At 42.1% G+C, this 26851-nt stretch overlaps 1 protein-coding gene across 8 annotated transcripts in view; it reads left to right on the forward strand.

Moving 5' to 3' along the window:
- pde3a (phosphodiesterase 3A, cGMP-inhibited) overlaps window positions 1–26851 on the forward strand; it is a 143201-nt gene that overhangs the window by 81954 nt on the left and 34396 nt on the right. For all 8 annotated transcript variants that reach the window (XR_013130869.1, XM_077005582.1, XM_077005583.1 and 5 more), the window contains 2 exons: window positions 14154–14204; window positions 21841–22104. Coding sequence is in view for 7 of the 8 variants with exons in the window: in XM_077005582.1 (XP_076861697.1) it covers window positions 14154–14204; window positions 21841–22104 (315 nt within the window). In the remaining variant the exon portion in view is untranslated. The remainder of the gene's footprint in view (window positions 1–14153; window positions 14205–21840; window positions 22105–26851) is intronic.

A 26851-nucleotide genomic window follows, 5' to 3' on the forward strand; every position in this document is an offset into this window, starting at 1 on the left:
TTCATTCTTTAATACTTAAGGACATTTCCTCCAATTCCAATCAAACCAGACAACTGTGAAATACAAATATTATAACATCTAAAGTTACAAAAGTTACAACGGGAAAATGTGAGAGTGTGTGAGTGAGGGAGTGTGTGAGTGAGGGAGTGTGTGAGTGAGTGTGTGAGGGAGTGAGTACATAATTGGAGTAAGTGAGTGATTGTGTGTGGAGTAAGTGAGTGCGTGTGGAGTGAGGGAATGGAGTGAGTGTGTGTGGAGTGAGTGTGGAGAGTTCTCACTCTGTCACTAATTTGCTGATTTTTTTGGTGGAATCAGAATTATTTTTAGTATTTTACATTCCTAACAATTCTGTTTTTATTCCTATATATATTTTTTTCTTTTTTTGGAGATTTGACTTGTGATATTATTTTACTCAATCAAGAACAGCATGAACCTTTAGTTCATGTTAGTTGGTTATATAATAAGTAAATGTCACTCGGTGCTGTTGTGAAGAGATTGCTGTAGACAGCACGTTCTGACATTTAAATTGTTCAGCCTGTGATGCAGGTGCTGCTTTTAAGGGTCTTTACAGTCATCCTACAGTCATCCATTCAGCAAAACCTCAGTGCAAAAAGAAGCTTCTGCTAAGACAACGTCACACATGAGAAAGAAAAATGTGTCAAATTGAATTTTGGTTTTTCATTACAAAAAGGTTGAGAAGCAGCAGTCTGAGAGATGCAATTTCAACATGATTTAATTATTATTTAGATTTCTGTGATTTTGTCGAAACATCAAGATGCTAAAATACAGTTTATTTGTATCAAACAGACACATGTACACACAGACACGCACACACACACACACACACACACACACACACACACGTTTTCATGTAGCAAACCATGGGATTTTGCCTTTTACATGTAGATTTTTATTTGTAGGCGATTTGAGTATTAATTGTTCTGAACTGAATATTAATCTGTTCCTTCTGTGTCTCTGCTTCAGGAGCGCAGACTCACACAGGGTGGACAGGGACAGGTTGATGTGTCCTTTCATCTTCCAGTGTGCACCTAACTCCTCTCAAACAAAAAAAAACCCCACCATACTGCTCTGTGCTGTTCAGCATCTCACGACATGCTCACCTACGTCATCCACCATTTACTTCACCATGGTTACACCAACAGAGCAGCAAACGAAGGCTAGCATGACACACACTTCTAGCACATATGCAGGAAACGGACAGTATGTCCCTTCCCTTTCGAGGTCCCTTAAGGCATGATACCAAGAGTGAATCTGTTTCTTCACACTGAAGTAGGTAGTGAAACATGGTTCAGACGCAGTGACTGAGATCTGCTGTGTCCGAGCAGCCTGAACTCAGCTCAGCTGTGACTAGTTTCCTGTAGGATGGATGTAGAAAATGCACAAATTAAACTCACCTGTGAATGGGCGTCTGGGTGAATCCTAACCCGTCTGGAGGAACCCTAACCCGTCTAACTGATACAAGGACTCAATATGTTCAATGTATGTTCAATAGTATATGGCTCTATGAACTTCATTTAAAAGAAACTTTACCAAAAGGGCCTTGGATCATCTCTAGTTTCTGAGAAAGCTGTAGTCATACCTGCAGTCACATCTTTCAGCTGAGAACCTGCATATTGATAGCTGAAAAAGAGCTTTTAAAATCAAGAACAAATGAAACCAACAAATGGTCTTCACATGATATGTAAGTTGAGCTGAGAGGGTATATTCTGAGCAAGGGAACACTATTTGCTTAGCATGTATTCATGTTACTGTAAATTACAGCAACAAAATATTATTTATTTTAAATGTCTTAGACCACCTAGATGGTGTTATCATTTTAATTAGATTGAAATAGATTTAACTGGATTCTGAATATGGGCAATAGCTAAATTAATGTTTAACAGTGTAAAACTGCAAATAACGTATTAAGCTAAGACATGTAGCTGTGGTTATGTGTACATGAGTGTATTTGCTTGTGTGGGGTTTGGTGTGCTGTATTACCCTGTGTGGGGTTTTGGTGAGCTGTATTGCTCTGTGTGGGTATTTGGTGTGCTGTATTACTCTTTGTGAATGTTTGGTGTGCTCTATTACCCTATATGGGGTTTGGTGTGCTGTATTACCCTGTGTGGGTGTTTGGTGTGCTGTATTATCCTGTGTGTGGGTGTTTGGTGTGCTGTATTACCCCGTGTGGGTTTTTGGTGTGTTGTATAACTCTGTGTGGGTGTTTGGTGTGCTGTATTACCCTGTATGAGTGTTTGGTGTGTTGTATTACCGTGTGGGACACCAGACACTCTTATTAGTGCGGGCAATGTAATCAGCAGCACGGCTGTGTGGACTGCAGTGTGCGGGCTAATGCAGTCCCTCCACAGGACAGGCTATTATAGTCACCTAACCCAATCACAGCCCGGCCAGAGCCCCTGCCAGCCCCATGCTGATGTCACCCACACTAAAATGAGTGGGAAAAACAACACTCTTTCACCTCACTGGGAGAACTCGGTATGGCCCCACTGGATAAACGAGACACTCAATATTCACTCAGATTCATTTTTTGATGTATGCTGGTACATTTAGAACTATCTAAGGTCAGCTATGGTGCTGTCACTCAAGTACATTGAAATGATTAGTCTTGGGATAAGATATACCTTGATTGTTTTGTATCTAACAAGTGTCTTTTAGATACAATTCTTCCTAAATGGCACTGACAGAAGAACTGTTATTATTAATATTTTTAAGTGCTTACTTTTAAATGTTAATGTTCAAACTGTTTATTCCTGTTACTGATGTGCTAGTTTGAGTATACACACACACACACACACACACACACACACACACAAACACACGCGCGCACACATACACACACATTTTTTGTTGTAGAGACAGAGCTATGTTGTGTTTGTTTGCATTGTCTTGATCAGTGTGCTGATTGGTTGTGTTTGTTTGCCTTGTCTTTATCAGTGTTCTGATTGGTTGCTGGTCTGCTAGAGTTGCCATGACGCACACTCCAGATTGACATGGCGGATTTGGGTCTAATTAGCATTTATGGGCATGGCTGATTGGATTTGCGCCATTGAGAAATGATGTGAGTCATCTGGCCTCCATCATGAGCTGCTGTCTGATGTGACCAGTTGGGTGCACTGCTCTACTGACAAACTCAGACATCGCAAACTCAGACAGTACAAACTCAAGACAACACAAACCCAGACAGCACAAACTTGGACATCGCAAACTCAGACAGCACAAACTCAGATAGCAGTGTTACCGACTTCAGTGAAAGAGCACATGTCGTCATAAACACGACATGTGCCTACCTAAAGTGTTGGTGTGTAATTAACAGGGTTGCCAACTCTCACGGATTGAACGTGAGACACACGCATTTGACCGTCTTCATACGCTCTCACGCCGGAAAAAAAAATCAAGTTTATTTACCTCTGATCCATATCTATGATTCAATGAGTTACTAGTTTGCTCTGGCGCCAACCATTGGCGATCGATCGATTGCGATATAATACTTAATTCGAGTCCATTCCCCCCCCCCCCCCCTCCCCCCGTCAACAACTTACGTTCAACAACAACGGTGGCACGCAGAAAAGAGGCATAGCAGAATGATATGGAAATGAGGAAAGGGCCACAAGGAACTGGATAAGAGTAAGAGGGCATGATCAAGGGGACATGAGGAAGGGGGCATGATTAAGTGTATATAAAGAAGGAGACACGAGTAAGGGGACATGATTACCTGTCTATAAAGAAAGAAGGAGACATGGGGAAAGGGACTTGCGTAAGGGGACATGATTAAGTGTATAAAGAAGGAGACATGGGGAAGGGGACATGATTGAGTGTATAAAGGAGACATGGGCAAGGGGACATGATTAAGTGTATAAAGGAGACATGGGTAAGGGACATGATTAAGTGTATAAAGGAGACACTGGTAAGGGGACATGGTTAACTGTATAAAGAAGGAGACATGGGGAAGGGGACATGATTAAGTGTATAAAGGAGACATGGGTAAGGGGACATGATTAAATGTATAAAAAAGGAGACATGGGGAAGGGGACATGATTAAGTGTATAAAGGAGACATGGGTAAGGGAACATGATTAAGTGTATAAAGGAGACATGGGTAAGGGGACATAGGTAAGGAGACATGGGTAAGGGAAAGGGACTGAGGATTCACTCCTGACTCCTGCTGTGCTGGTGCTGCAGCAGTTGCCACAGAGGCGGGGGTACAAGCATCAGGGTACGGCAGCACCGTTCACGCCGAATTAAAGTGGCACCACATCTCCTGCCTAATTATGAAGATTACTACAACTGTCACTCAGCACACTGGAGACACGCCTCAGTTTTTTGACTGCCAATCTGCCTTCATTAATCTGGCTCACACAGCAAAACGCTGTGCTCATCATTGTACTATGTGTATCTGTGTTTATCACTGTCCTGTGTTTATGATTGTCCTGTGTTTATCTGTGTTAACACTGTCCTGTGTTTATGATTGTCCTGTGTTTATCTGTGTTTATGGTGGTCCTGTTTATTATTGTCCTGTGTTTATGATTGTCCTGTGTTTGATTGTTCTGTGTTTATCTGTATTTATTGCTGTCCAGTGTTTATCTGTGTTTATGATTGTCATGTGTTTATGATTGTCCTGTGTGATTGTTTTGTGTTTATCACTGTCCCATGTTTATCTGTGTTTATCGCTGTCCTCGATTTATCCGTGTTTATGATTGTCCTGTGTTTATGATTATCCTGTGCTTTCTGAGCTCATATTTATTTTTGTCTACAATGTGCAGTTCCTGTCCTGTTTTTTAATGAATAAATGTCAGTGTTTAGTTTAGTGCTCCATTACCCAGAATTCCCAGCACCACTTGCCCCCGATCTTCCTCTCCTAATTACTAGCCCGTAGGGCTGGTCGATATGGGAATTTTTTTTCATATCAGTTGATATCGATATATATATTACAATATAAATCAAATCACTATTTCCTTTATACTTTAATTGAGAAGTGAACACAATTATAACAACTTTTGTTTCTGGCTAAAAACCTGCGGATTGTTATTCACAAAAGTTGTTATACAATGTAAAGGTTTTGATATTGTCTTCAGACATAGATCATAGCCACCAGTGTTCATAAACAGCATTATAAATTTGTTCAGTCCGCAGTGTGTTAACAGATTCACGGGTATCAGGAAAGAGTTCCAAAGTTTAATAAGAAGAGAGAGAAAGAAAAGCTGTACCTGGGGGGCAGACACACGGATAAGGGAACAAAATGTCAGAGTGCTCTGATTGACAGTGAATCATAAATCCCCTCACATACAGTTTCTCATTACGGTGAACGGCACTGTTCCGAATTCTGACTCCTCGGCAGAATCCGACTCCCTTCATTTGCATGCAAATAAAGATGATATAGACATAGATGATATTCACAATTTCCGTTGTTTCTATGCATAAATAACATTAGTAATTAGTAATTCTCTTTAAATTTAGCTAGATAGATAACTAGCTGTTTAGATGCAAACTAATGCTTAACCAACTTAAGGCTTAAATACATGAGTAAAGACCTTTAAATGTATCTAGCTATGTATTTAGACAAAAACTAAGGCATACACTTTTTCAGGCTTAATTACCTAGCAATCTACATTTAAAGAGCTTTACTAATTCAGTCCCATTCTACCTAATGAGATACTTTATATCACAACTCTTATTTCTAGTTAAAAACCTAAGAGTGCTATTTCCTTCGTCTTACCAGGTTATGTTTAGCAGGGTTGCCAACTTTTGAAGATCGCTTGGAGTGAGATTTGAACCAGGAGGAGGTGGCGAGTGTAAATTGTTGGGGGGGGGGGGGGGGGGGGGGGCAACGTAAGTTGTTGACGGGGGTAGGGGGACGTAAAATGGACACAAATTAAGTATTATATCTATCAGTATTATAAATATTATATCTATAAGTGTTTTATCTATTATATACAGTGGGGAAAATAAGTATTTAGTCAGTCACCAATTGTGCAAGTTCTCCCACTTAATAAGAAACATTTCAAAGTCCTGGAGTGACCTAGCCAGTCTCCCGATCTCAACCCCATCGAAAACCTTTGGAGGGAGTTAAAAGTCCGTGTTGCCCGCCGACAGCCCCAAAACATCACTGCTCTAGAGGAGATCTGCATGGAGGAATGGGCCAACATACCAGCAACAGTGTGTGCCAACCTTGTGAAGACTTACAGAAAACGGTTGACCTCTGTCATTGCCAACAGAGGATATGCAACAAAGTATTGAGATGAACTTTTGTTATTGACCAAATACTTATTTTCCACCATTATTTGCAAATAAATTCTTTAAGTCATACAAAATGATTTTCTCAATTTTTTTTTCACATTTTGTCTCTCATAGTTGAGGTCTATCTATGATGTCAATTACAGGCCTCTCTCATCTTTTTAAGTGGGAGAACTTGCACAATTGGTGACTGACTAAATACTTATTTTCCCCACTGTATATCGCCGGTGGTTGGCGCCAGAGCGAATTAGTAACTCATTGAATCATAGATATGGATCAGAGGTAAATAAACTAGATTTTTTTTTTCGGCGTGAGATATCGGAAGTGTGGCGTGAGAGCGTGTGAAGACAGTCAAATGCGTGTGTCTCACGCTCAATGCGTGAGAGTTGGCAACCCTGTGTTTAGTCATTAGTTATGTCATTTTGAGACATATTGCATCATTTAGCTCATGCATGATAAAATCTCTTTAAATCACAGGTAAGTTAAATTCTATTTAAATGTAGCTAGCTAGCTAGGTATTTATACAGAAACTAAGGCTTATAAACATTTTGCAAATGACTGTAGTTTGCTTGGAGACTGACCTTTGGTATCTGAAAAACGTCCACACTACTGAAGTAGCTCCTCGTTTAGGAACTAAATCACCCTCAGTCTTAGCAGTACTGCTCTCTCCGCTGTTCAGTGTTGGGAACGTTACTTTAAAAAAGTAATTAGTTATAGTTACTCACTACTTGCTCAAAAAAGTAACTGAGTTAGTAACTGAATTACTCTATAATAAAAGTAACTCGTTACTAGGGAAAGTATCTATTTGCATTACAGTAAAAAAAAAGGTTATATGCCAATGAATAAGAATTTTTTTTCACAGTCAGTTGAAATGAGTAGATCAGAAAGGTGTTTAACTTTTGATATTTATTGCACATCAACACACAAGTGCAGGATAAAATCCATATCCTTTAAAATTCCAAATCTTTGTAAAAAAAAAAAACCCGCAAATGTAAACAGTTACAGACTATATACACCCCCCCCCGAGTACGAGTTCAAGAGCAGCGTGTCTGCAGCTTCTCGGACATTGGAAGAGGAGGAGGTCAGCCCCCCGTCATTGTTGTGCTCGGTGCCGATGGTGTATTACAGGGAGGGCGAAGAGGAGGACAGCCCTATTCCGTCCGTCCACTCGACCCCCACCGAGCACCACGGTGCGGAGGAAGAGGAGATCAGCCCTCCTCCTTCCTTTTACTTGGCCCCTAACGAGTATTACGGGGAGGAGGAGGAGGACGTCAGCCCCTCTTCATCCATTTACTCGGCCCCTACCGAGTATTACGGTGAGCAGGAGGATGACGTCAGTCCCCCTCCGTCCGTTGGCCCAACGCCCTCTGAGCAGAACAGCGAGAGCGAAGAGGAGGACAGTGCCTTTGGACACTCGGAGGTGACGGTCCGGTCAGAGAAGGGAGTGGATGTTCCTTGTGCCCCCTCGCAGGGGAGCAGTATGGACTGTTCCTACTACACGACAGAGGAGCCGATGTCTCTAGGTTGGGGCAGCTCCGAGGAGGAAGAGGAGATGGAGACCTCGATGGGTGAACCAGCGCTGTCTCAGGAAGCGCGAGTGAGCGTTGGCTCAGCCCACGGCCTGACGTGGGGGTTATGGGTACCCGCGGAGGTGCTGCGGAAGGTAGCCAGTGAGCGGCGTAGAGCAAGGCCCCCGGTAGCGCCTCGAAAGGCGACGCGATCTTCAGGGGCACCAAGCAGCTCAATCCCGAGGACCGGAGGGACTCCGCCGCCTGTCTCGCCTACGACCCCCAGAGGGGTCGCGCCACCACTAGCACTCTGGCAGGCAGCCAGTATGATTTTGTGGCTGCCTGTACCTGTGTGTTTGTCCGTCCCTATGTTTCTCCCAAACCCCATTTTCCCTCTTGTGCCCTTTATGTTGAGTGTGCCGGTGTGTGTGTTTGTGAATGTGCCCGTGTTTAATGTATTTTCCCCAGGGAGGGTGTTTTAGAGCTGTTCGCGGCGGCTCCCACCATCGGGGGGAGACGGCTCTCGGGGGCTCATGAGTCCGGCGGCTCTGGACCTGCCCGTTGGTGTAGGTTCAGGGCTTTTCAGCTTCGCAGGACGCTCCGGGAGTAGCGAGCCCCTGGTGGGGGGTTCTGTCACGGTGACAGCTTCGGACCCCTCCTTGTGGGCTTGTCATTATGTCGTCTGCGTGCAGTTATGTCCATGTTTGTAGTTCCGTGGGTGTGGGTTGTTTGTGAGCGTGTTCGTAGTCTCACCTGTGCCTTGTCTCGTGATCACTGGGGAATGTGTTCAACACCTATTTAATGTGCGTTCGCGCAATGTCTTATGCTCGTCTTTGTCTAAAGCTTTGTGCCTGTGTGAGTGTTGCTTTAATGTGCTTGCGCTACCGCGCTGAAGCTTCGTGTTTTGTGTCATTAAAAGTGTATGTTGCACCAGATTTACGTTCACCGTGCCTGCCTCCTCGGCACGTCACAGAAATAAAAAGGACACTGATAAAACAGTGACTGCTTATGAAATATTTAATGCACCATACTGGTAGCCATATGATGTCAGTACCTATCAGTATATGGATGGATGGATGGATCAAGTGATTATGGTGAATCCCATACTATTGCAATTGCAAAAGTCTTACTGTTGAGAACAAAATAACGACAATGCCGAGTTTACACTGCATAATTTAACTCCTTTTTTTGTGGTTACTGACAGGCTTTGGAGGTCACAGTAAAATCACAGGTCAGAGTCCAACTTACATTCACTTAGGGCTCAAAAATTAGCTCTCAATTGGACTGTGTGAACTGTTCTAAGACAATCAGAGATATTCGCAGATATAACTTCGCAGAGCTCTAAAAATCTAGCATGCTAAATATCTAGATGTGTGGAGTCCACATCATATAGTATGAGAATGTTGAGCTACAACCAATAAGAAACTGAGGGTGGAGTTGTACAACATCAACATGTATGCCTACAAGTCCTACAGTGTGGCTGCATCAGTCAGGAGCAGAAGGCACTCTGCCATTTGATTATGTGGCTATGGAGAGGGTGAGAGGAACTTACCATGATTAGCAGCCATTCTGCCACCATCCTCTCCTGAACTGCCTACTCTAGGGCATCCATTTTTGTGACCTGTCCAAACTTTCATTCCAGACTTCCTGAATAGTTTAGTCTGCTGGCAAGTCCTGCCACCATTCACCCCCCTAACACACTTTTGACTAGAAGACTGGACATGATTAGACTAGAATAATATATGTACCATTCTGAGGGGAAGGATCTGTATCTGTTTAGGGTGGAGGACCTGTATCTGTGTTTTGGTTGTTGGTTGTGGTATTATGTCTATTTTAATCTAAGCAACTATTAAGTTTTAAGAAAATGTGAAATAGTAAACATAGCATACTGAACATAGCACTTTACATTAGAAAACAAAATTTATTTTGACAGGTTTTACATGCAGAGCATGGTGCTAAATATTAGAGCCATAACTTTACTTTCAGTACTTAAGTACATCTGAAGGCCAGTACTTTTGTACTTTTACTCAAGTAAAGGACTAAAGGGAGGACTTCTACTTGTACTGGAGTAATGTTTTACCTTGGGTATCTGTGCTTTAACTCACTGTGCTTTAACTATCTGTGCTTTAGCTCACTGTACCTTGTCCACCACTGCTGTACAGTTTTCCATCTCCTGTTCCTAAACGTTTTCTGGTATTGCTTTGAGACTTGACTTGGACTTGTATTTTGCAACTTCTGAATATCTCTGCAGTCAACCTGTTGTGGGTCTGAGGGCCTCTGTAGGCTCCTAATTATGTATTTAGAGCCACTGAATTATAGTCATCAGGGATTATTGGGAACCTTTCATCAAATGTTTCCTAAAGTTGCAAACATTTAACTACCAAGAGGACATCTTAGTAGACAAATGAACATTTGGTCTACATAAAATGTCTAAAATTATGTTCTATAGGTCACTGCTCTTTTTATGCATGTGTTATTGCTGTTAATGATATTGGTATTTATGGCCTAATTAATAATAATAATCATCATCTTTATTTGTATTGCACCTTTCATACATACATGCAACTCAAAATGCTTTACATAATAAATCAATACATTAAAGGGAAGCACAAATAAAAAAAACATTTAAAAAGCAAAGATAAAAAGGAAACAAACATAATAAAATAAGGTAATAAAATGACAAATTATTAAAATAATAGAAAAATAGTTTAATAAAGTAAATAAGATGGCAAACCTATTAAAAATAATTAGAACAGACAGAATATAATAAAGTAAAATAATGTGATAAAGTAATAAAATAATTAACCATTAGAGTTTCTTAACTAAATTCAGATCTAAACAGGAAGGTTTTGAGACTCTTCTTGAAGCTGTACAGGGATGAAATCCCGAGTCTCCAGAGCTTTGGGCCATAGTGTCTAAAAGCACCCTATCCCATCTTTAACTGACTTTTAGGAATCACCAATAGATTACTGTTTGAAGACTTGAGAGACCTAGGGTAAGGGTTAGGGGTGGAACATATCTAACCCTAGGGGCAGTCATGGTCCTGTGGTAGGGAACTGGTCTTGTGACCGGAGGGTCGTAGGTTTGATTCCCAGGCCTGAGGCCATAACTGAGGTGCCCTTGAGCAAGGCACCTAACCCCAACTGCTCCCCGGGCGCTGGGATAGGGCTGGCCACCGCTCTGGGCATGTGTGCACCACAGCCCCCTAGTAATCACTAGTGTGTGTGTGTGTATATTCTAATTGCACAGATGGGTACAAAGCGGTGAAAAATCACAATTGACAAAATATGGTACATTTACATATCTAACCATCAATTCACTGAGGTAAAGAGGAGCAAGGTAAGGAAGATATTTAAAAACCATCACTATTGTTATTGTCGTTTTGCTGTTGCTGTGCTGTGGTCCCTGTCTTTTCAGGTGTCTGTTGAATAGGATGTGGGCTATAGCTGATGCCTTGACACAGGCTCGACCCCATGAGATGAAGCATCTGCTCCTGAAAGTCTAGCAGACCAGTTTTTATCTATGCATTTGCAGAATGTATTAAAGTGTTGTGATATTATTGCATTTAATCACAAAAGGGGAATTGAAGGAATATTATGTCTTTTTATACTCATGATTAACTCAAGACATTGTGAACATCGTGTCCTTTCTTATGTTCTCTGTGACCCCTGTCACCATATTTCACACCTTTCACATTGTATGTGAAAGGTCCTTTCACCCTGTATGTGAAAGGTCTTTATATGTCAAAACAGGCTTATCATTTCCTCTCAGGTATTGTGCTTCCTGTCCACTATGCGACATACAGAAGAATTATGCTCAGTCTGCACAATATGCTTGCGTGAGAAGAATGTGTTATTTCCATATAGGGTAGGATTTATTACCTATGTTAGAATAGCAATATTGAGCCCACCCTGCTGCTTGCGTGAACAAGGATGGTCTGTGTATGTATAAATGAGAGGAGCGCCCTCTCATCTTTGAACATTTGAGATACAGCCTGCCTGTGCGAATAAACTCCTCCTATTTACAAGAGATTGTTTGTTCCTCAATTGTTCCGGGAGCTCCCTGCCACACACTTCACTGAGTGTTACGCTCAATTGGATATTAGTACCAGGTGATCCTCCGTGACCCTCCGCTCATTGCTGAACACAAGAAGGGTGCTTTCTACAGAGAAACATACCTTTACAAGAACCTTAAACTCTATTCTAAAACTGACAGGTAACCAGTGTAGTGAGTGGAGTGCAGGTGTAATATAATCCCTCTTTCTCCTGCTGGTCAGGACCCTTGCAGCAGGGTTCTGAACTCACTGTAGGTGGGAAATAGAGCTGTTTGGGAGAGCAGATAAAACTGTGTTACAATAATCTAGCCTTGATGTGATAAATGCATGGAGAGCATCTCTCGGACCTTAGCGGTGTTTCGAAGGTGAAAATAAGCTGTCCTGCATGTAGTCGTGATGTGTGATTTAAAGCTGAGTATTGAGACTCACAGTTGGGCAGCCAATTCATGAACTAAATGTAAAAAAGTCATACCAATCATGTCCTGTTTGGTTGCTGGAGAGACATGTCCAACCGTGAGTCTGAATTCTCAGCGTGTTCAACTGTGTGTCTGAATTCTATGCATGTCCAACCGTGAGTCTGAATTCTCAGCATGTGACATGGAGCAAAGAGGAAAACAGCAAGGAGCCTAGACATACATCTGTTGTCAATGGATTTTCTCTCCTGTTTCTGTCTTTCTTCTGTTTCTGTCTCTCCTTCTGTTTGTTTCTAGCTGCTTCTGCCTGTCTGTTTCTCTTGCCTGTCTCTCTCTCATTCTTTTTCTTATTGTCACATGTTTTGCTCTCTGTCTCTGTTGTGTATTTTATTTATTTATTGTTGTGTCTAGCTTGTCCCATCTTGCAGTGCTGTTCACTGTATTTTTAGATTGTGTGATAGAGAATACAGTCTCAGGCTCAGGTGACTCTGAGTTGCTACACTGTGGAGTGGCTTGGCTTTGTGTGTTTGTGTGTGTATGCATGATTGTGTTGTATGCATATTGCTGGTGATGTCACTTGATTGTATATATAATATAAATATAAATAGATTTTCTCTGAGTATATGTATACTACTCACAAAAAGTTAGGGAATTTTAGCTTTCAGTGAAATGTATGGAAAATGTAAAAATGCTAGTCATATTATATAATGAAAGTAGCACATTTAGGTAGAGGCAACGGTGATTGCCTCTTCTTAATCAAATTATTGAAGCAAAAGCCAGCAATGGTGGGTATACCTCAACAAAAAAATGTAATGTCTCAATAACTTGTCATGTGCCTTTGAACATGAATTATAGCTTTACAACGACGTCTCATGCTGTTCATAAGTCGACTCATTATCTGCTGAGTCATGGCATCCCACTCTTCTCGAAGTGCAGCCCTCAGCACAGAGTTACGAGCCTCTACACAGTGACTCGGTTGATCCAATAGGTCTTATATGGGATTCAGGTCTGGAGAAAGTGCAGGCCACTCCATTTGAGGTACCCCATTCCCCAGCAGCCATTGCCTAATGATGTCACCTCGATGAGCTGGAGCATTGTTGTCCATGAAGATCAAAGTACGCCTGTTTTGTTCATGCAGAGGCACAATGACTGGATTAAGTTTGTTATTCAAGTAGTATGGGTTTGTCACTGGACCATTCACAAAGTGTAGTGCAGTTCTGTACTGACTAGACACACCTGCCACCACTGTAACAACACCACCATGTAAATGGTTCTGAATGGTCTGACATGACACTTGGGTGCCTCTCACCTTAAATGTGCCTGGACATTCATCTTCTGATTCTGCAGGCCATTGTTCACAATTAAGCAGTTATCAATGTTTGCTGTGCCCAAAGGACGTTCACCTCTACACCTTTCTATGACTCTTCCAGTCTCTCTGTATCTCTGTTGTAACCTGCTGATGCTACTCTGACACTCTTAGTTCAGTGGCCACTTCTGAGAACATCCTGTTTTACGCCTCACAAAGGTGAGGTACTGTTGATCAGTTGTTGTGCGTCGTCTTGGTCTCATGATGTTCAAATGTGAACAGCATGATGAGGAGGACTCTTTAAATATCAGTTTTAATTGAACCAGGAAATGTATTGGTTGATTCATGGATCAAACACCTGTGGTAAATTTTGTTATTAAGCTCCTTGTTAGAGAACAGCAAGTTCTGCAAAAGGTACTGAAACATTGAACAGTTGGACATGCGCATTAAAATTTTAGAGAAGGTCACATTAAGTTCACCTGTAAAGTGCATTTTAACAGTTGGTACTCTGTGGATTGGTTTGGCTTCCTCTTGTTTGCATGTTTGTAACTTTTTGAATGCTTTCTAAATGCTCTCTCTCTCTCTCTCTCTCTCTCTCTCTCTTTCATTCTTTCTTTACAGATGCTCCCACAGCAAGAATGGGACCACAGAAGAACTGGCCGTGGGTCTCAGGTGAGTGTTCATATGCACTTGTGTGTGTTATTAGTGTGTGTGTGTGTGTGTATATGTGTGTTATTAGTGTGTGTGTGTGTGTGTGTTAGCTTACTACAAACGCCACATCTTTGGCAGGCTCGCTTTAGAAAATACACAGTATTACCAAAAGTATTTGCTCGGCTTCTTTGACTCACATATGAGCTTAATTGACATCCCATTCCTAATCCATAGCGTTCAATATGACGTTGGTCCACCCTTTGCAGCTAGAACAGCTTTATCTGTTCTGGGAAGGCTATCCAAAAGGTTTAGGAGTGTTTTATTTGGGGATTTTTGACAATTCGTCCAGAAACACATTTGTGAGGTCACATACTTATATTGGACGAGAAGACCTGGCTCTCAGTCTCCGCTCTAACTCACCCCAAAGGTGTTCTGTCGGGTTGAAGTCAGGACACCGTGTAGGCCAGCCAAGTTCATCCACACTAGACTCCATCCATGTCTTTATGGACCTTGCTTTTTGCACTGGTGCACAGTCATGTAGGAAGAGGAAGGGGCCAGCTCCAAACTGTTCCCACAAAGTTGGGAGCATGGATTGTCCAAATGACTTGGCATGCTGAAGCATTCAGAGTTCCCTTCACTGGAACTAAAGGGCCATTCCCAGCTCCTGAAAAACAACCCCACATCATAACCCCACTCCACCAAACATTACACATGGCACAATGCAGTCAGACAAGTACCATTCTCCTGGCAACCGCCAGACCCAGACTTGTCCATCAGATTGCCAGATGGAGAGAGAGAGAGAGAGAGAGAGAGAGAGAGAGAGAGAGAGAGAGAGAGAGAGAGAGAGAGAGAGAGAGAGGCGAGAGAGAATGCGCCTCCAGTGGCGGCGTGATTTACACCACTGCATCCAATGCTTTGCATTGCACATGGCTAGGGTTGCAGCGGTAACCGGTTTCACGGTATACTACGGTATTAAAATGCACGGTTATCATACCGTGTGCGTTTGCTTATTTCCGGTAAACGGCAAGTCAGCAGAGAAACTCACCCGCGCATGCGCGACTCAGCTCCGGTTCAGCTACTCAGCACACAGCGGTGAGAATGGCAGAAAGTGCACCAGAATTAACAATTTTTTTTAACAAAAAACTAAAATAAGCAGTGAAAATTACGCAATCGCGGTGTCTCCGCTCGTGCGCAAGAGTCTCACGCGCTGTCGATTCGCGAGGTCGTGCACCTCTCGAATTTTGTAACTTTGCGCGCGCCGCACCTCAGTGCAATGAACAAAGTCATGTTTGCCGGGTTCATTTTCAAGTACTTTAGCCTAAATTCCAGCACTTTTCAAACCTGAAACACAAAGCATTAAAACATTAACATTCGTCAGGTAAATGTTCCTTCCCCTGTTTTTAAGGGGTGTTTCTTTATACTACCACATATCATTTTGGACAACACTGCATAGAATGTGACGCGGCAAGTGTAAACACTTCCGCCGTTCACGCAGGTTCGCGCGAGGTGGGCGGAATCGCGCTATGGTCACTTGCGAAAGTATAAACCTACCTTTTTAAGGTCCTTGCTTTCACTGGATGTGAAAGACGCCATTAATTTACATGCGTTCATTTTCAAATTCTGACGTGCCTGTTTTTCATATGTTAAAACCATATCACACCAGATTCGGTGTGAAAGCCTTAAAATAGAAATCTCTATTGTGATGATGTCAGAAATAAATTCTCTCTTTCTGCAGTATCTGGTTATATTCCAACTTGGCAGTAAAATGGACGTTTACAACAGTTGTTGATCAGACACTGACCCAGGCTCAGTTTATCAGATATTAAATAATTTAAACTTAAATAATTGTAGGCCTACTGAAATCCATGATTTAGGTTTTTCTAATTTTGCAGTATTTATATAAACAGGTGTACAGCTTTTTTTTTAGTATAATAGTTCCAGGTTTCTACAATAAATAGTTCATTGAACAAAAATAAACTTTTGTTGTAATTTCTTTAAGGGTCAGTGTATCTTTTAATAATATATGTAACAAACTGTGATATCATGATAACCGTGATACCGTGGTATTTTCTGAGACGGTTATCATACCGTGAAAATCTCATACCGTTGCAACTCTACACATGGCATGGATGCAGCTGCTCGACCATGGAAACCAATTCCATGAAGCTCTCTGCATAATGTTCTTGAGCTAATCTGAAGGCCACATAAAGTTTGAATGTCTGTAGTGATTGACTCTGCAGAAAGTTGGCGACCTCTTTGCACTATGCGCTTCAGCATCCGCTGAGCCCACTCTATAAGTTTTCTTATAATACATCTGACAATTTACTGTGGAGGATATAGGAGCGAGGAAATTTCACAACTGGATTTGTTCACTGAGCTCCTGAGAGCGACCCATTCTTATCACATAGGGCTCTGCCCCCCTCTTCTAGCTGTCACTCCGGTACCCTGTTCCACATGGGTGTTTTCCCTTGCCTGTGGATACCGCCTTGTTAGCTGTTGTCATGGTTTCCCTCTGTCTGTCACTCCCTTGTCGTCAGTGTTTCCACCTGTGTCTTGTTAGTTTGGTGCATTTATAGTCCCTGTGTTTGCCTAGTCCCTTGTCGGTTATTATGTTCATTTTGTGAGTTTGCTCATTCGTTCATTCTGGTGTTTGCTCTCGCCTGTTCTGTGTTACCCTGCCTTGTTTTGTTATTGTTCCATGTTTCTCATGCCTGTTTACCTTTCTTATACGGACTGCCTTCCTGTTACGACCCCTGCCTGCCTAAACGACCGTGAGTTTGGTATTCCCTTAAATAAATCTCGCTCTCCTCACTGTTTGTGTCCGCTTGCTCTCTCCGCAGCGCACGCTGCATTACACATTCTGTCATAAATGGTTGTAAAAACAGTCTGCATGCCTAGGTGCTTAATTTTATACACATGTGGCAATGCAAGTGATTGGAACACCTGATTCCAATAATTGGGAGGGTTGAGCGAGTACTTTTGGCAGTATAGTGTACATTCATAGAAGAGTGTGATATGGTATTGTCACAGTTAGCTTGGCCTTCCCTTTTGTATAAGCAGGACAGAGAGTGTTTAAAATGTGTATTACATCCAGATCTCTCCTTTGTAGTTCCTATCTCTGATGGTACTTCACTATACTTAGTGTTTTTTCATCATGTTTTGGATAATTTCATGTCTTGACTAAACACTGCCCCCCCTGGCTGCTGTAGTAACAACCCCCTTGTACAAACTTAACAATTTTAATAGCACTCTGTATCCATTTTAATAGCACTCTGATCTGTATCTGTGTATGGAGTATAGGATCTGTATCTGTGTGGTGGGAGGGGTCTGTGTCTGTTTAGGGTGGAGGATCTGTATCTGTGTGGTGGGAGGGGTCTGTGTCTGTTTAGGGTGGAGGATCTGTTTCTGTGTGGTGGGAGGGGTCTGTGTCTGTTTAGGGTGGAGGATCTGTATCTGTGTGGTGGGAGGGGTCTGTATCTGTTTAGGGTGGAGGATCTGTATCTGTGTGGTGGGAGGGGTCTGTGTCTGTTTAGGGTGGAGGATCTGTTTCTGTGTGGTGGGAGGGGTCTGTGTCTGTTTAGGGTGGAGGATCTGTTTCTGTGTGGTGGGAGGGGTCTGTGTCTGTTTAGGGTGGAGGATCTGTATCTGTGTGGTGGGAGGGGTCTGTGTCTGTTTAGGGTGGAGGATCTGTTTCTGTGTGGTGGGAGGGGTCTGTGTCTGTTTAGGGTGGAGGATCTGTTTCTGTGTGGTGGGAGGGGTCTGTGTCTGTTTAGGGTGGAGGATCTGTTTCTGTGTGGTGGGAGGGGTCTGTGCATTGTATCTCAGTTCTATTTCATTAGTGGTAAAAAGGAAACACAGCAAATAATCATTGTTTTTGTTATGTGACTTCATGAAAATTATGTTCAATGTGAGGCTTTGTCTAGCTTCACTTCAGCCTGCAGGCCTGCTTGTCGTTTGCTTCTTTTGCCGTCCATGTGCTAAAACATTTAAGGTGTTGAACAAGGCAAAGAGTAGGTGGCACAGACACATGACTGCAAATGGAGAAAGAACATGGGTAGGCATTGCATCTGGATACAGACTGTAATGGGATTTTCACCAATCATCTCCATGGGGATGAGGGTCTCTGTGTTTTGGTTGTGGATTGTGGTATTATGTCTATTTTAATCTAAGCAACTATTAAGCCTTTAGCAGTGCTCTTTGCCCTGCCATCACTTAGCAACAGGCCATACAATTGTTTTCTGTATTCTGTGGAGCTACTTCGTGCATGGTGTCCAGGGGTCTAGGGTCTAGGGCCAGGGTTAGAGTTAGATTTTGGGGGTTAGGGTTCAGGGTTTGGGGTTACAAACCTTTTTGTGCACTGGCACACTGTGCAACTCCAATAAAATGCTTTTATAATAAACCTTATAAAAGTTACAAAACAGTTTAATATGGGGTTAGGGTTAGGGAGAGGAGAGCTTTTGCTATTACCTTAATTTAGAGCTGTCATATAAGGAATGTGGAATTTCCTAAAGGCCTTATAAACCTTATAGTAACATATTATTTACATGTTTTTAACATTTTTATTTTCAAATCTACAATCTTTTTTTTTTAGATCTAAAGAAAACTCTATAGTATTGGGGCTCTTTTCAACAGCGTTTCACTGCTAAACAAGTTTACACATTAATGACGCACACCCAGAACAGCCCGTGGTTTACTGATAAAGTGATTTGCTTCATTGCAGCGATAGTGTCAGTATGATTGCATGAGGGAGACATTCAAAGACAGCCAGCTAGCCTGAGTTTAAGTGTAATCAGTATCCTAACCCTAACTCACAAATCAAGATATGTGAGGTAAACTAGAGACCAGCATTAAAAGACTCCAGACTATTCTCCGTCCTGGCTCCAAGATGGTGGAACGATCTTCCATTAGCTGCTAGGACTGCAGAGTCTATTGCTATCTTCAAGCATAGACTGAAGACTCACCTGTTTGTTGAGTTCTTACCAGAGCACTAACTCAGCTGATACCACTTGCCGTGTTCTTAAATTGTATGACTGTCTATGGTTATTTGTGCTTCTTGGCAAATGCCTAACTTGCAAAACACTAGGTAATGATATTGACTCCTGTAGTTTAGTAGTAGTCTGACTCAATGATAACTTGAATTCTGGCCTATCTGTACTATTTCCTAGGATGTATTCTGTGATCAGAAGCAAAGCACTTTGTAAGTCGCTCTGGATAAGAGCGTCTGCTAAATGCCGTAAATGTAAATGTAAATGTAAATGTAAAAGACAAAGGATCTGGTCAACTAGCAATGATATTACACATCCCGTGTGTAAGAAAACATGACAGATGTGGACCCTCTCATACACCCCGCAGGAATATCAGGTGCCCTCACCAACATGGTGCTGGTGTTTTGTTTTGATACTGACCAGATGGGATTTTGCTCTGAAGTGCCTCCTGTATGAGGGGAGGCCGGGCGACTTGTCTACCATGTTTGGTCACCTAAGAAGTACAGCAGGCTCGTCCAGTCTTACAGACGGCTGTGCTTATAAACATTCTTCTGTGGCACAGGAATCTGGCAGTACTATTTATGTAACACTGAGAACAGTGTGTTTATCTTCTCTGAGTAATCAATTTATCAGGTTCACCTACTGTATAGCTGTACCCATCAATGCTAGAGCAACAACTTTATTATTAGTAGTATTATTATTAGTAGTAGTAGTAGTATTAATAATAATAATATAGCCTCATGCAGCGATTTAGCTCATTGATCTGAATCATACAATACACGATACTTGTCTGTATTCTGCATAACATGGTTGCAGTGCAAGTTTTTGAGATTTTTGGGTACTGTAGCGCACCCGAGAGGCCAATTTGAACCAAACTTGGCATACCTCAATTTATATCATTTGCATGGTTTATGAGTTAAAGCAATATAGGTCATATATGGCAAGGCCGCAATGATTTATTGCATAGATCATCACAACTGCAAGTAAAAATCGGCACGTTTTTTTATATTTATTGACCTACAGAGTCTAGAGATTATGCCCATATCAATGTTTAAAATGATTTTACAAAGAGTCCTGATATAGGCATAGCCTTCAGGTTTCGTTTCGCTTGGCCAATGTTAAGCCTGTCAAATGGCCAAAATCAATAAATTGGCTCATGGCAGCCATGTTTTTTCAGTGACAACATCATCACCAAGTGTCCTGATACCATTTGACCCTATGATGGGGCTTGTAAAGTTTTGGCTTGTTGTGACCATGGTTGATGAGAAGTTTTTTCCAAGTTATAGCGCCTCCTATTGGACAATCTTAGCAAGCTTTGACCTGTGATCTCAAAATCATGTGCCCTATCAGCCTATCAAGTTTCACAAAGATTGGTCAAAGCATTGCCGAGATATAGTTGATAAATTATATTTTGAAAAAAAGTAAATTAGGCCCCGCCTCAAAGCTATTGCAACTTTCTATATCTTGTGAATAGTTTGACACCAAGATTTTGGTGATCTGATGAAAACCTATGGAGTAGTAAGCAAAAGTATGTTTTGCATATTATGCAAATTAGCAAACAATCTAAGTTGGGCAGAACGTTATGGTTGAATATTCCTATTGAATTGAGTGGTCCTTTTTGTCACAAACCTTCCCAAAAATATAGTAGTATAAAATGCCAGCAACAAGTTTCTTAATTTTTAGAAGCTAAAATTCCTCATGTGTTTGGGAATGACAGCAACTTAGCCCTGGAGTGGTAGGCCACATAAACTGATGGAGTGGGGTCAGTGGATGCTGAAGCGAATAGTGCGAAGAGTTCATCAACTTCATGCAGAGTCAATCACTACAGACATCCAAACTTCACATGGCCTTCAGATTCGCTCAAGAACAGCGCAAGAGCTGTTGGTGAGGGTGAGAGGAACTGACCATGATTACCAGCAGTTCTGCCACCATCCTCTCCTGAACTACCTACTCTAGGGAGTGACTGGTCCCAGTGACTTGTCCAGAATGAGGACTAGTGAAAGGGGCATGGCTGAGTGGTAAGGGAGGGGCGTGTCTGAGTGGTAGGGAAGGGGTGGGGGGTGGCTGAGTGGTAGGGGAGGGGCATGGCTGAGTGGTAGGGGAGGGGCGTGGCTGAGTGGTAGGGGAGGGGCGTGGCTGAGTGGTAGGGGAGGGGCGTGGCTGAGTGGTAGGGGAGGGGCATGGCTGAGTGGTAGGGGAGGGGCGTGGCTGAGTGGTAGGGAAGGGGTGGGGGTGGCTGAGTGGTAGGGGAGGGGCATGGCTGAGTGGTAGGGGAGGGGCGTGGCTGAGTGGTAGGGGAGGGGCGTGGCTGAGTGGTAGGGGAGGGGCATGGCTGAGTGGTAGGGGAGGGGCGTGGCTGAGTGGTAGCAGATTGGGTGATAGGATTGGGTCTTTACTCCTTTCTTATCTTCATGTGTTTCCCTAACTACTGTAGTACCCTAGACATTTGTGTCTGTGTGTCTCTGTGGGTCAGTAATCCATTATATCAACCTTACATGGCATAACCTCTGTGTGTCTGTGTCAGTAATCCATTATACCAGCCCTACATAGCATTACCTGTGATGATCTGAGGATGCTCACATTCCCTCACTTTTTTTCTCTCTGTTCCTTTTTCTCTGCACATCCTTGTCTGTATTAAAAATCCAAATTCTACATGTCTCGTCTGTTTGCAGTCCTCCGGCACCAGTGTGATGGTGGACATTGCAGTGATGGGTGAAGCCCACGGGCTGATCTCCGACCTCCTAGCCGACCCCTCACTGCCCCCAAACACTTGCAGCTCATTACGAGCTGTTAGTAACCTGCTCAGCACCCAGCTCACATTCCAACCTCTGCAGAACAGACCACGCCTCAGCCCTCTGCTGGCCTTTAGTGACGGACATGCCTGCTCTGACTCTGAGGACCCTCCTGAGAAAAGTGAGAGGCTGGGCATCACTAAGGTAGGGCTGTAGGATCATTCTGGTGTTTTATTAATGGATAATTTTGAAATGCCTGAGCTGTGTATCTGTATATTAGAAAATTGCTTTGAGTCACTGTGTTATATCAGTAGAAATGGACAGTGGTGTTTTGGTTTTTGGACAATTGATGTTTTCAACATTCTCTGCTAAGAATGAGTCATTTTGGTGGAACACGTTCTTTTAGTGCAGAGATCTGCTCTTCTGTGTTCACATGCTACTGCTAGTGCACCTTCTCAAGAGCAGACACACAGATACACACACATACACACACACACACACACACACACACACAGATACACACACAGGCTTTGATACACACACAAAAGGTGTTAACTTTAACCCTGAACCTTAACACTAACCTTAACCCTAACACTAACCCCTAACCCTAACACTACCCCTCAGCTAGCATACAGCCCCTCCAGCTTCGTACCCAAGCTACAGCATGTCAGCAGACAACACTGGAAGGTGTTTGTTTAAGCCCTCGATTAAACCCACTGCTAATGTAGGTCACACCGCTCCCTGATCCTGAACACACCACTCAGTCGAAGTGAAGACAAACATGAGCAGGTCTGGTTCCTCGAGTGCTGTTTTATCTGTCATCTCTGCAGCTGGGTCAACAGTGACATCTTGGAATGAGACAGGATAAAAGGAAGGAAAGGTCTGGGCTCCAGTAATCATAACACAGTTTGCAGATGGTTGTGGAAAGCCAAAGATCTGTTTGCACATTCAGAATCATGACCTGTTTGGGTGAGACTAACCTTAACCCCTAACCCTAACCTGTTTGGGTGTCAGTAGTGTCTGCAGCTCACTACTGAGAGAGTTAAAGCCTAACCACAACCCCTAACCATAACACATAACTCTAACCCTAACTCTTACACTAACTCTGACCCTAAATCTAGGGTTAGCCATGATGCCAGGGGCAGGAAGTGCCATTCTAGGTCTGGTGTTCAGTACATACATGATTTGATATATGCCAGCTGACCGATTTGATAACAGCCGATTTCAGTTAAGAATCTAAAAGCATGCTTTAAAAACTCACTCATTGTCTTGGCTTTAAACTATAGAAACTGCTTCAGCACTGTAATTCCTGACATATTCTCAGAAGAAGTAACCCTTTGATACTAAAATAACCTATTCATACTAATATACCCCTTTCATACCAGGACAACTAATTTGTACCAAGATAAATCATTCGCACCACCATAATCATACTACTCTACTAACATACTACTAATCATATTTTTCCATTCTACCTCTCAAACATGCATCAGTTGTTTCATGTCATCCAAATTGATTATGTATTTATTATATCATATTATATCTAATATTTTATCTATGCGGGTCAAAGTGGATTTAATATTTAAAATTTATTATGGATTAATTAGTAGTTTTACATGGATCCCTTGTCAGAAGAACAGGGCTCACTGCATTTTACATGAACAAGGATCATTGCATTTTATATGAAAAGGGATCACTGCATTTTACATGAACAAGAGTCACTGCATTTTACATGAACAGGGGTCCCTGCATTTTACAATTTTACATGAACAGGGGTCACTGCATTTTACATGAACAAGGATCACTGCATTTTACATAAACAGTAAAATACCATAAATTCCCTTCTGGCCAGCTACACAATCCCAGCTGTAGTATTATGTGGAGCACATGCTGTCCAAAAAGCTGAGTCTGATCAGCCTGCACTGCTCCCTGGAACCTGGATACTTCATGTAACCCCAGAGTAATAAAAGCACAGGACCCATATTTCAGCTGCAATATCAGGGAGTGTTTCCCAAATGAAGGACCTACAACAATGGGTTAACCAGTTGTAACAGTTTTCTGAGTGTCTGAGTGTGCATTAGTCCTGAACCCTAAATTGTATATTCATCATATGAAAATGTGCAATAAACATAAAAATCTCAAAAGATGCAATGAGAAAAATTCACACATCTGGTTCGTGTAAATATAAAGTTTTATATTCGTTTATAATATATCAGATGTAACACTCACACCGTTTGGCCAATCTTATTAAGCCCTATCTTAATAACTAGCTAACTCGCTGTTAGCCTCCCTCAGAATGCAGCACCTGTGCAGCGGGGTCTTCTGTGCAGTTGTAGGTACCATGCTAAACCAGCAGGTGGCAGTACCACTGGCAACATATTGAACAAGCTTGCTTTGACGGAAGTAAGGGTGTGTCTACAGTTCAGGTGTTTAAATACCCTGAACAGCCATTCATCTCTCTCTCTCTGGTTTGACCGACACATAGGTTAGACCTATTAAAGAGAGGCTCCGCCACTCCTCTCTCTCCGGTTTTTCTTTGAGAACACGCGAACTTTGCAACGACTAACGGCAAACAGCTGAAAGTCGTATTACTTAATTAACGAGCCCGAGTTATGGTGCAATCTAACCAGCAACCGATCAACGTTACCGCGACAACAGATTCACCGAACGACTTCAATCAAGCTTGCTAACGCGGCCACACGGACTGAAACAAAGGCGATCAACTCCCTGTTGTTAAACCGTGAACGAGACTCGCGTTCCTGGACGATTCCCCAGCACACCTGGACGACGTCGTTTAATCAACGAGGAGCCTGCGGTGGAAATTCCCTCCTAATTCCAGGAGAATTCAGGGAGGACGACACTACCCCAAATCCTCAACACGTGAGACTCTTAACGCTGGGCATAGTTTATAAAAGGGCAAAGTTATTTGAACTGTAGAGTTAACCAAGCTTTCTGTTAATACATTCTGAATGTGTTTAACTTTATTTTCATAATCTTCATCAAGATTTGTACATACAAAGTTCTCTTTGCTGTGCATGCCACCATCTTTTATTTATCTGATTAATGGACAACTTGTAGTCTTCCCCATTCTCAGACACATCACATTAATTTTTAGTTATTAAGCCAGCTCCATTACTCTTTGTTCTGACCACGTTGGAATAAACCAGCTGAGCTAATTAACACAGTCGCGCTGCTCTACTGTTTAAAGTCGGCGCCATTTTAGTTGCTTTGTTCTCTATAGGAGAACTGAAACTACAACTCCCGCCTCCTCACACGCGCACAAGCGCGTGCACACATTACTCTCCTCCCCTTTTTACACACACACACACACACACACACTAGATACCCAGTCTTCACTGTAAATGTACTGATCCTTGTTGATGCCGTTTGTTTTAGAATAGTTAGTTTTAAATAAATGTATCATTTATTTTCACCAAATTGTCTGTGTTGATGTCATTCAAAAGTGGTTGTTGCCAAAACCTCCAAAGAATTCATAGTTAAATCCTTCAGATACCAAACCATTAATTACCCTTAGTTAATAACTAAATGTTATGGTTCTGGTATAATTAGAATATGAGACTGATTCTAAATTAATGAGACTGATTAATAATTAAGGTAAAACAAATTATATCTACTTTAAAGGATTAGTAGGTGAAACCCCTACACAGTGCAGTGGGTTTTTCTGTTCTGTGCAGTGGGGTCTTCTCTTCTATGCATTGAGGTATTCTGTGCATTGAGGTCTTCTTAGGACAGGGTTAGAGAGACACTAGAGTTAGGGTGAGGTTTATAGTTAGGGTGAGGTTTAGAGTTAGGTTGAAGTTTAGAGTTAGGGTGAGGTTCAGAGTTAGGGTGAGGTTTTAAGGAGGATTTAATGAATAACGTGCACCAACTGAAAACCCAGTCACCTAGTACAAAGACAAGATAAATATAGACAGACAAACCACCCTAAGGTTTCCTAATGGGTACCACTTACCTGAGGGACAAACACAACATCACAACAACAGGACAACATGAAATACTGCCGCTACTGACAGGGGGGGCCAGCATGGGCTGTGACACTAATATGGAACAATTTTAAACACATTATACATGGTATACTTGAGACAATGCATGTGCATTTTGGAAGTGTTGGAAATGTAGTTAAAAAAGATAAAGTTGTGTAAGTGTGATGGCATACATATTTCTAGTGTATTGATAGGCCAACAGAGCCTGTGCCACCCCTAGTGCCACCCCACTGGAAATGGTCATTTTAACCACTGGCGATCGGTCGATCGCGACATAATACTTAATTTGTGTCCATTTTACACTCGCCCAAGATCAAATCTCTTCCCAAGCGATCTTGGCAAACCTGAATATGCATTTTCTTTCGTTCATCATTTGTATATGGACCCCTCTGATAAAGCCTTGGTCACCCTTTGGCCACCCCTTGAAAAAAAAGTCTAGCTCCACCACTGGCTGAAATAATTAAAATATTAATTGTCTTAGTTAAAAAATTATTTTTCATTTATGACTAGTTCCCACTGCGCTGGATATTCTCTATCCTATGGTTATTACCAACATGCTTTCTTAGATGTTAGTAGGAACTGACCCACAAATGTCCTGCTGAGAAGGTCTAGACTTCAAAGTCCAATTTATTTATATAGTGTTTTTGCAACATATATTGTCGCAAAGCAGTAGGGGTGGGAATCGTTTACTATCTCATGATTCGATTCGATTCCGATTTTGGGGGCCACAATTCAATTCAAAAATCGATTTTCGATTCAAAACGATTTTCGATTCAAAAAACAATTTGATTTATAAAAATGTCTGCTTCAGTCTATAAAATCTGCATGATCTACTACAGTCTGCTTTGCATGACAGAACGACAAATACAGAAAATTAAGTGTCTTTCACATTTAATTAACAAAAATTAAGTGCTTTGGTAAAATAAAATGGTTTTTGTTGTTACCAA

The sequence above is a fragment of the Brachyhypopomus gauderio genome, chromosome 5 (genome assembly GCF_052324685.1).
Source record: "Brachyhypopomus gauderio isolate BG-103 chromosome 5, BGAUD_0.2, whole genome shotgun sequence".
Lineage (NCBI taxonomy): Eukaryota > Metazoa > Chordata > Actinopteri > Gymnotiformes > Hypopomidae > Brachyhypopomus > Brachyhypopomus gauderio.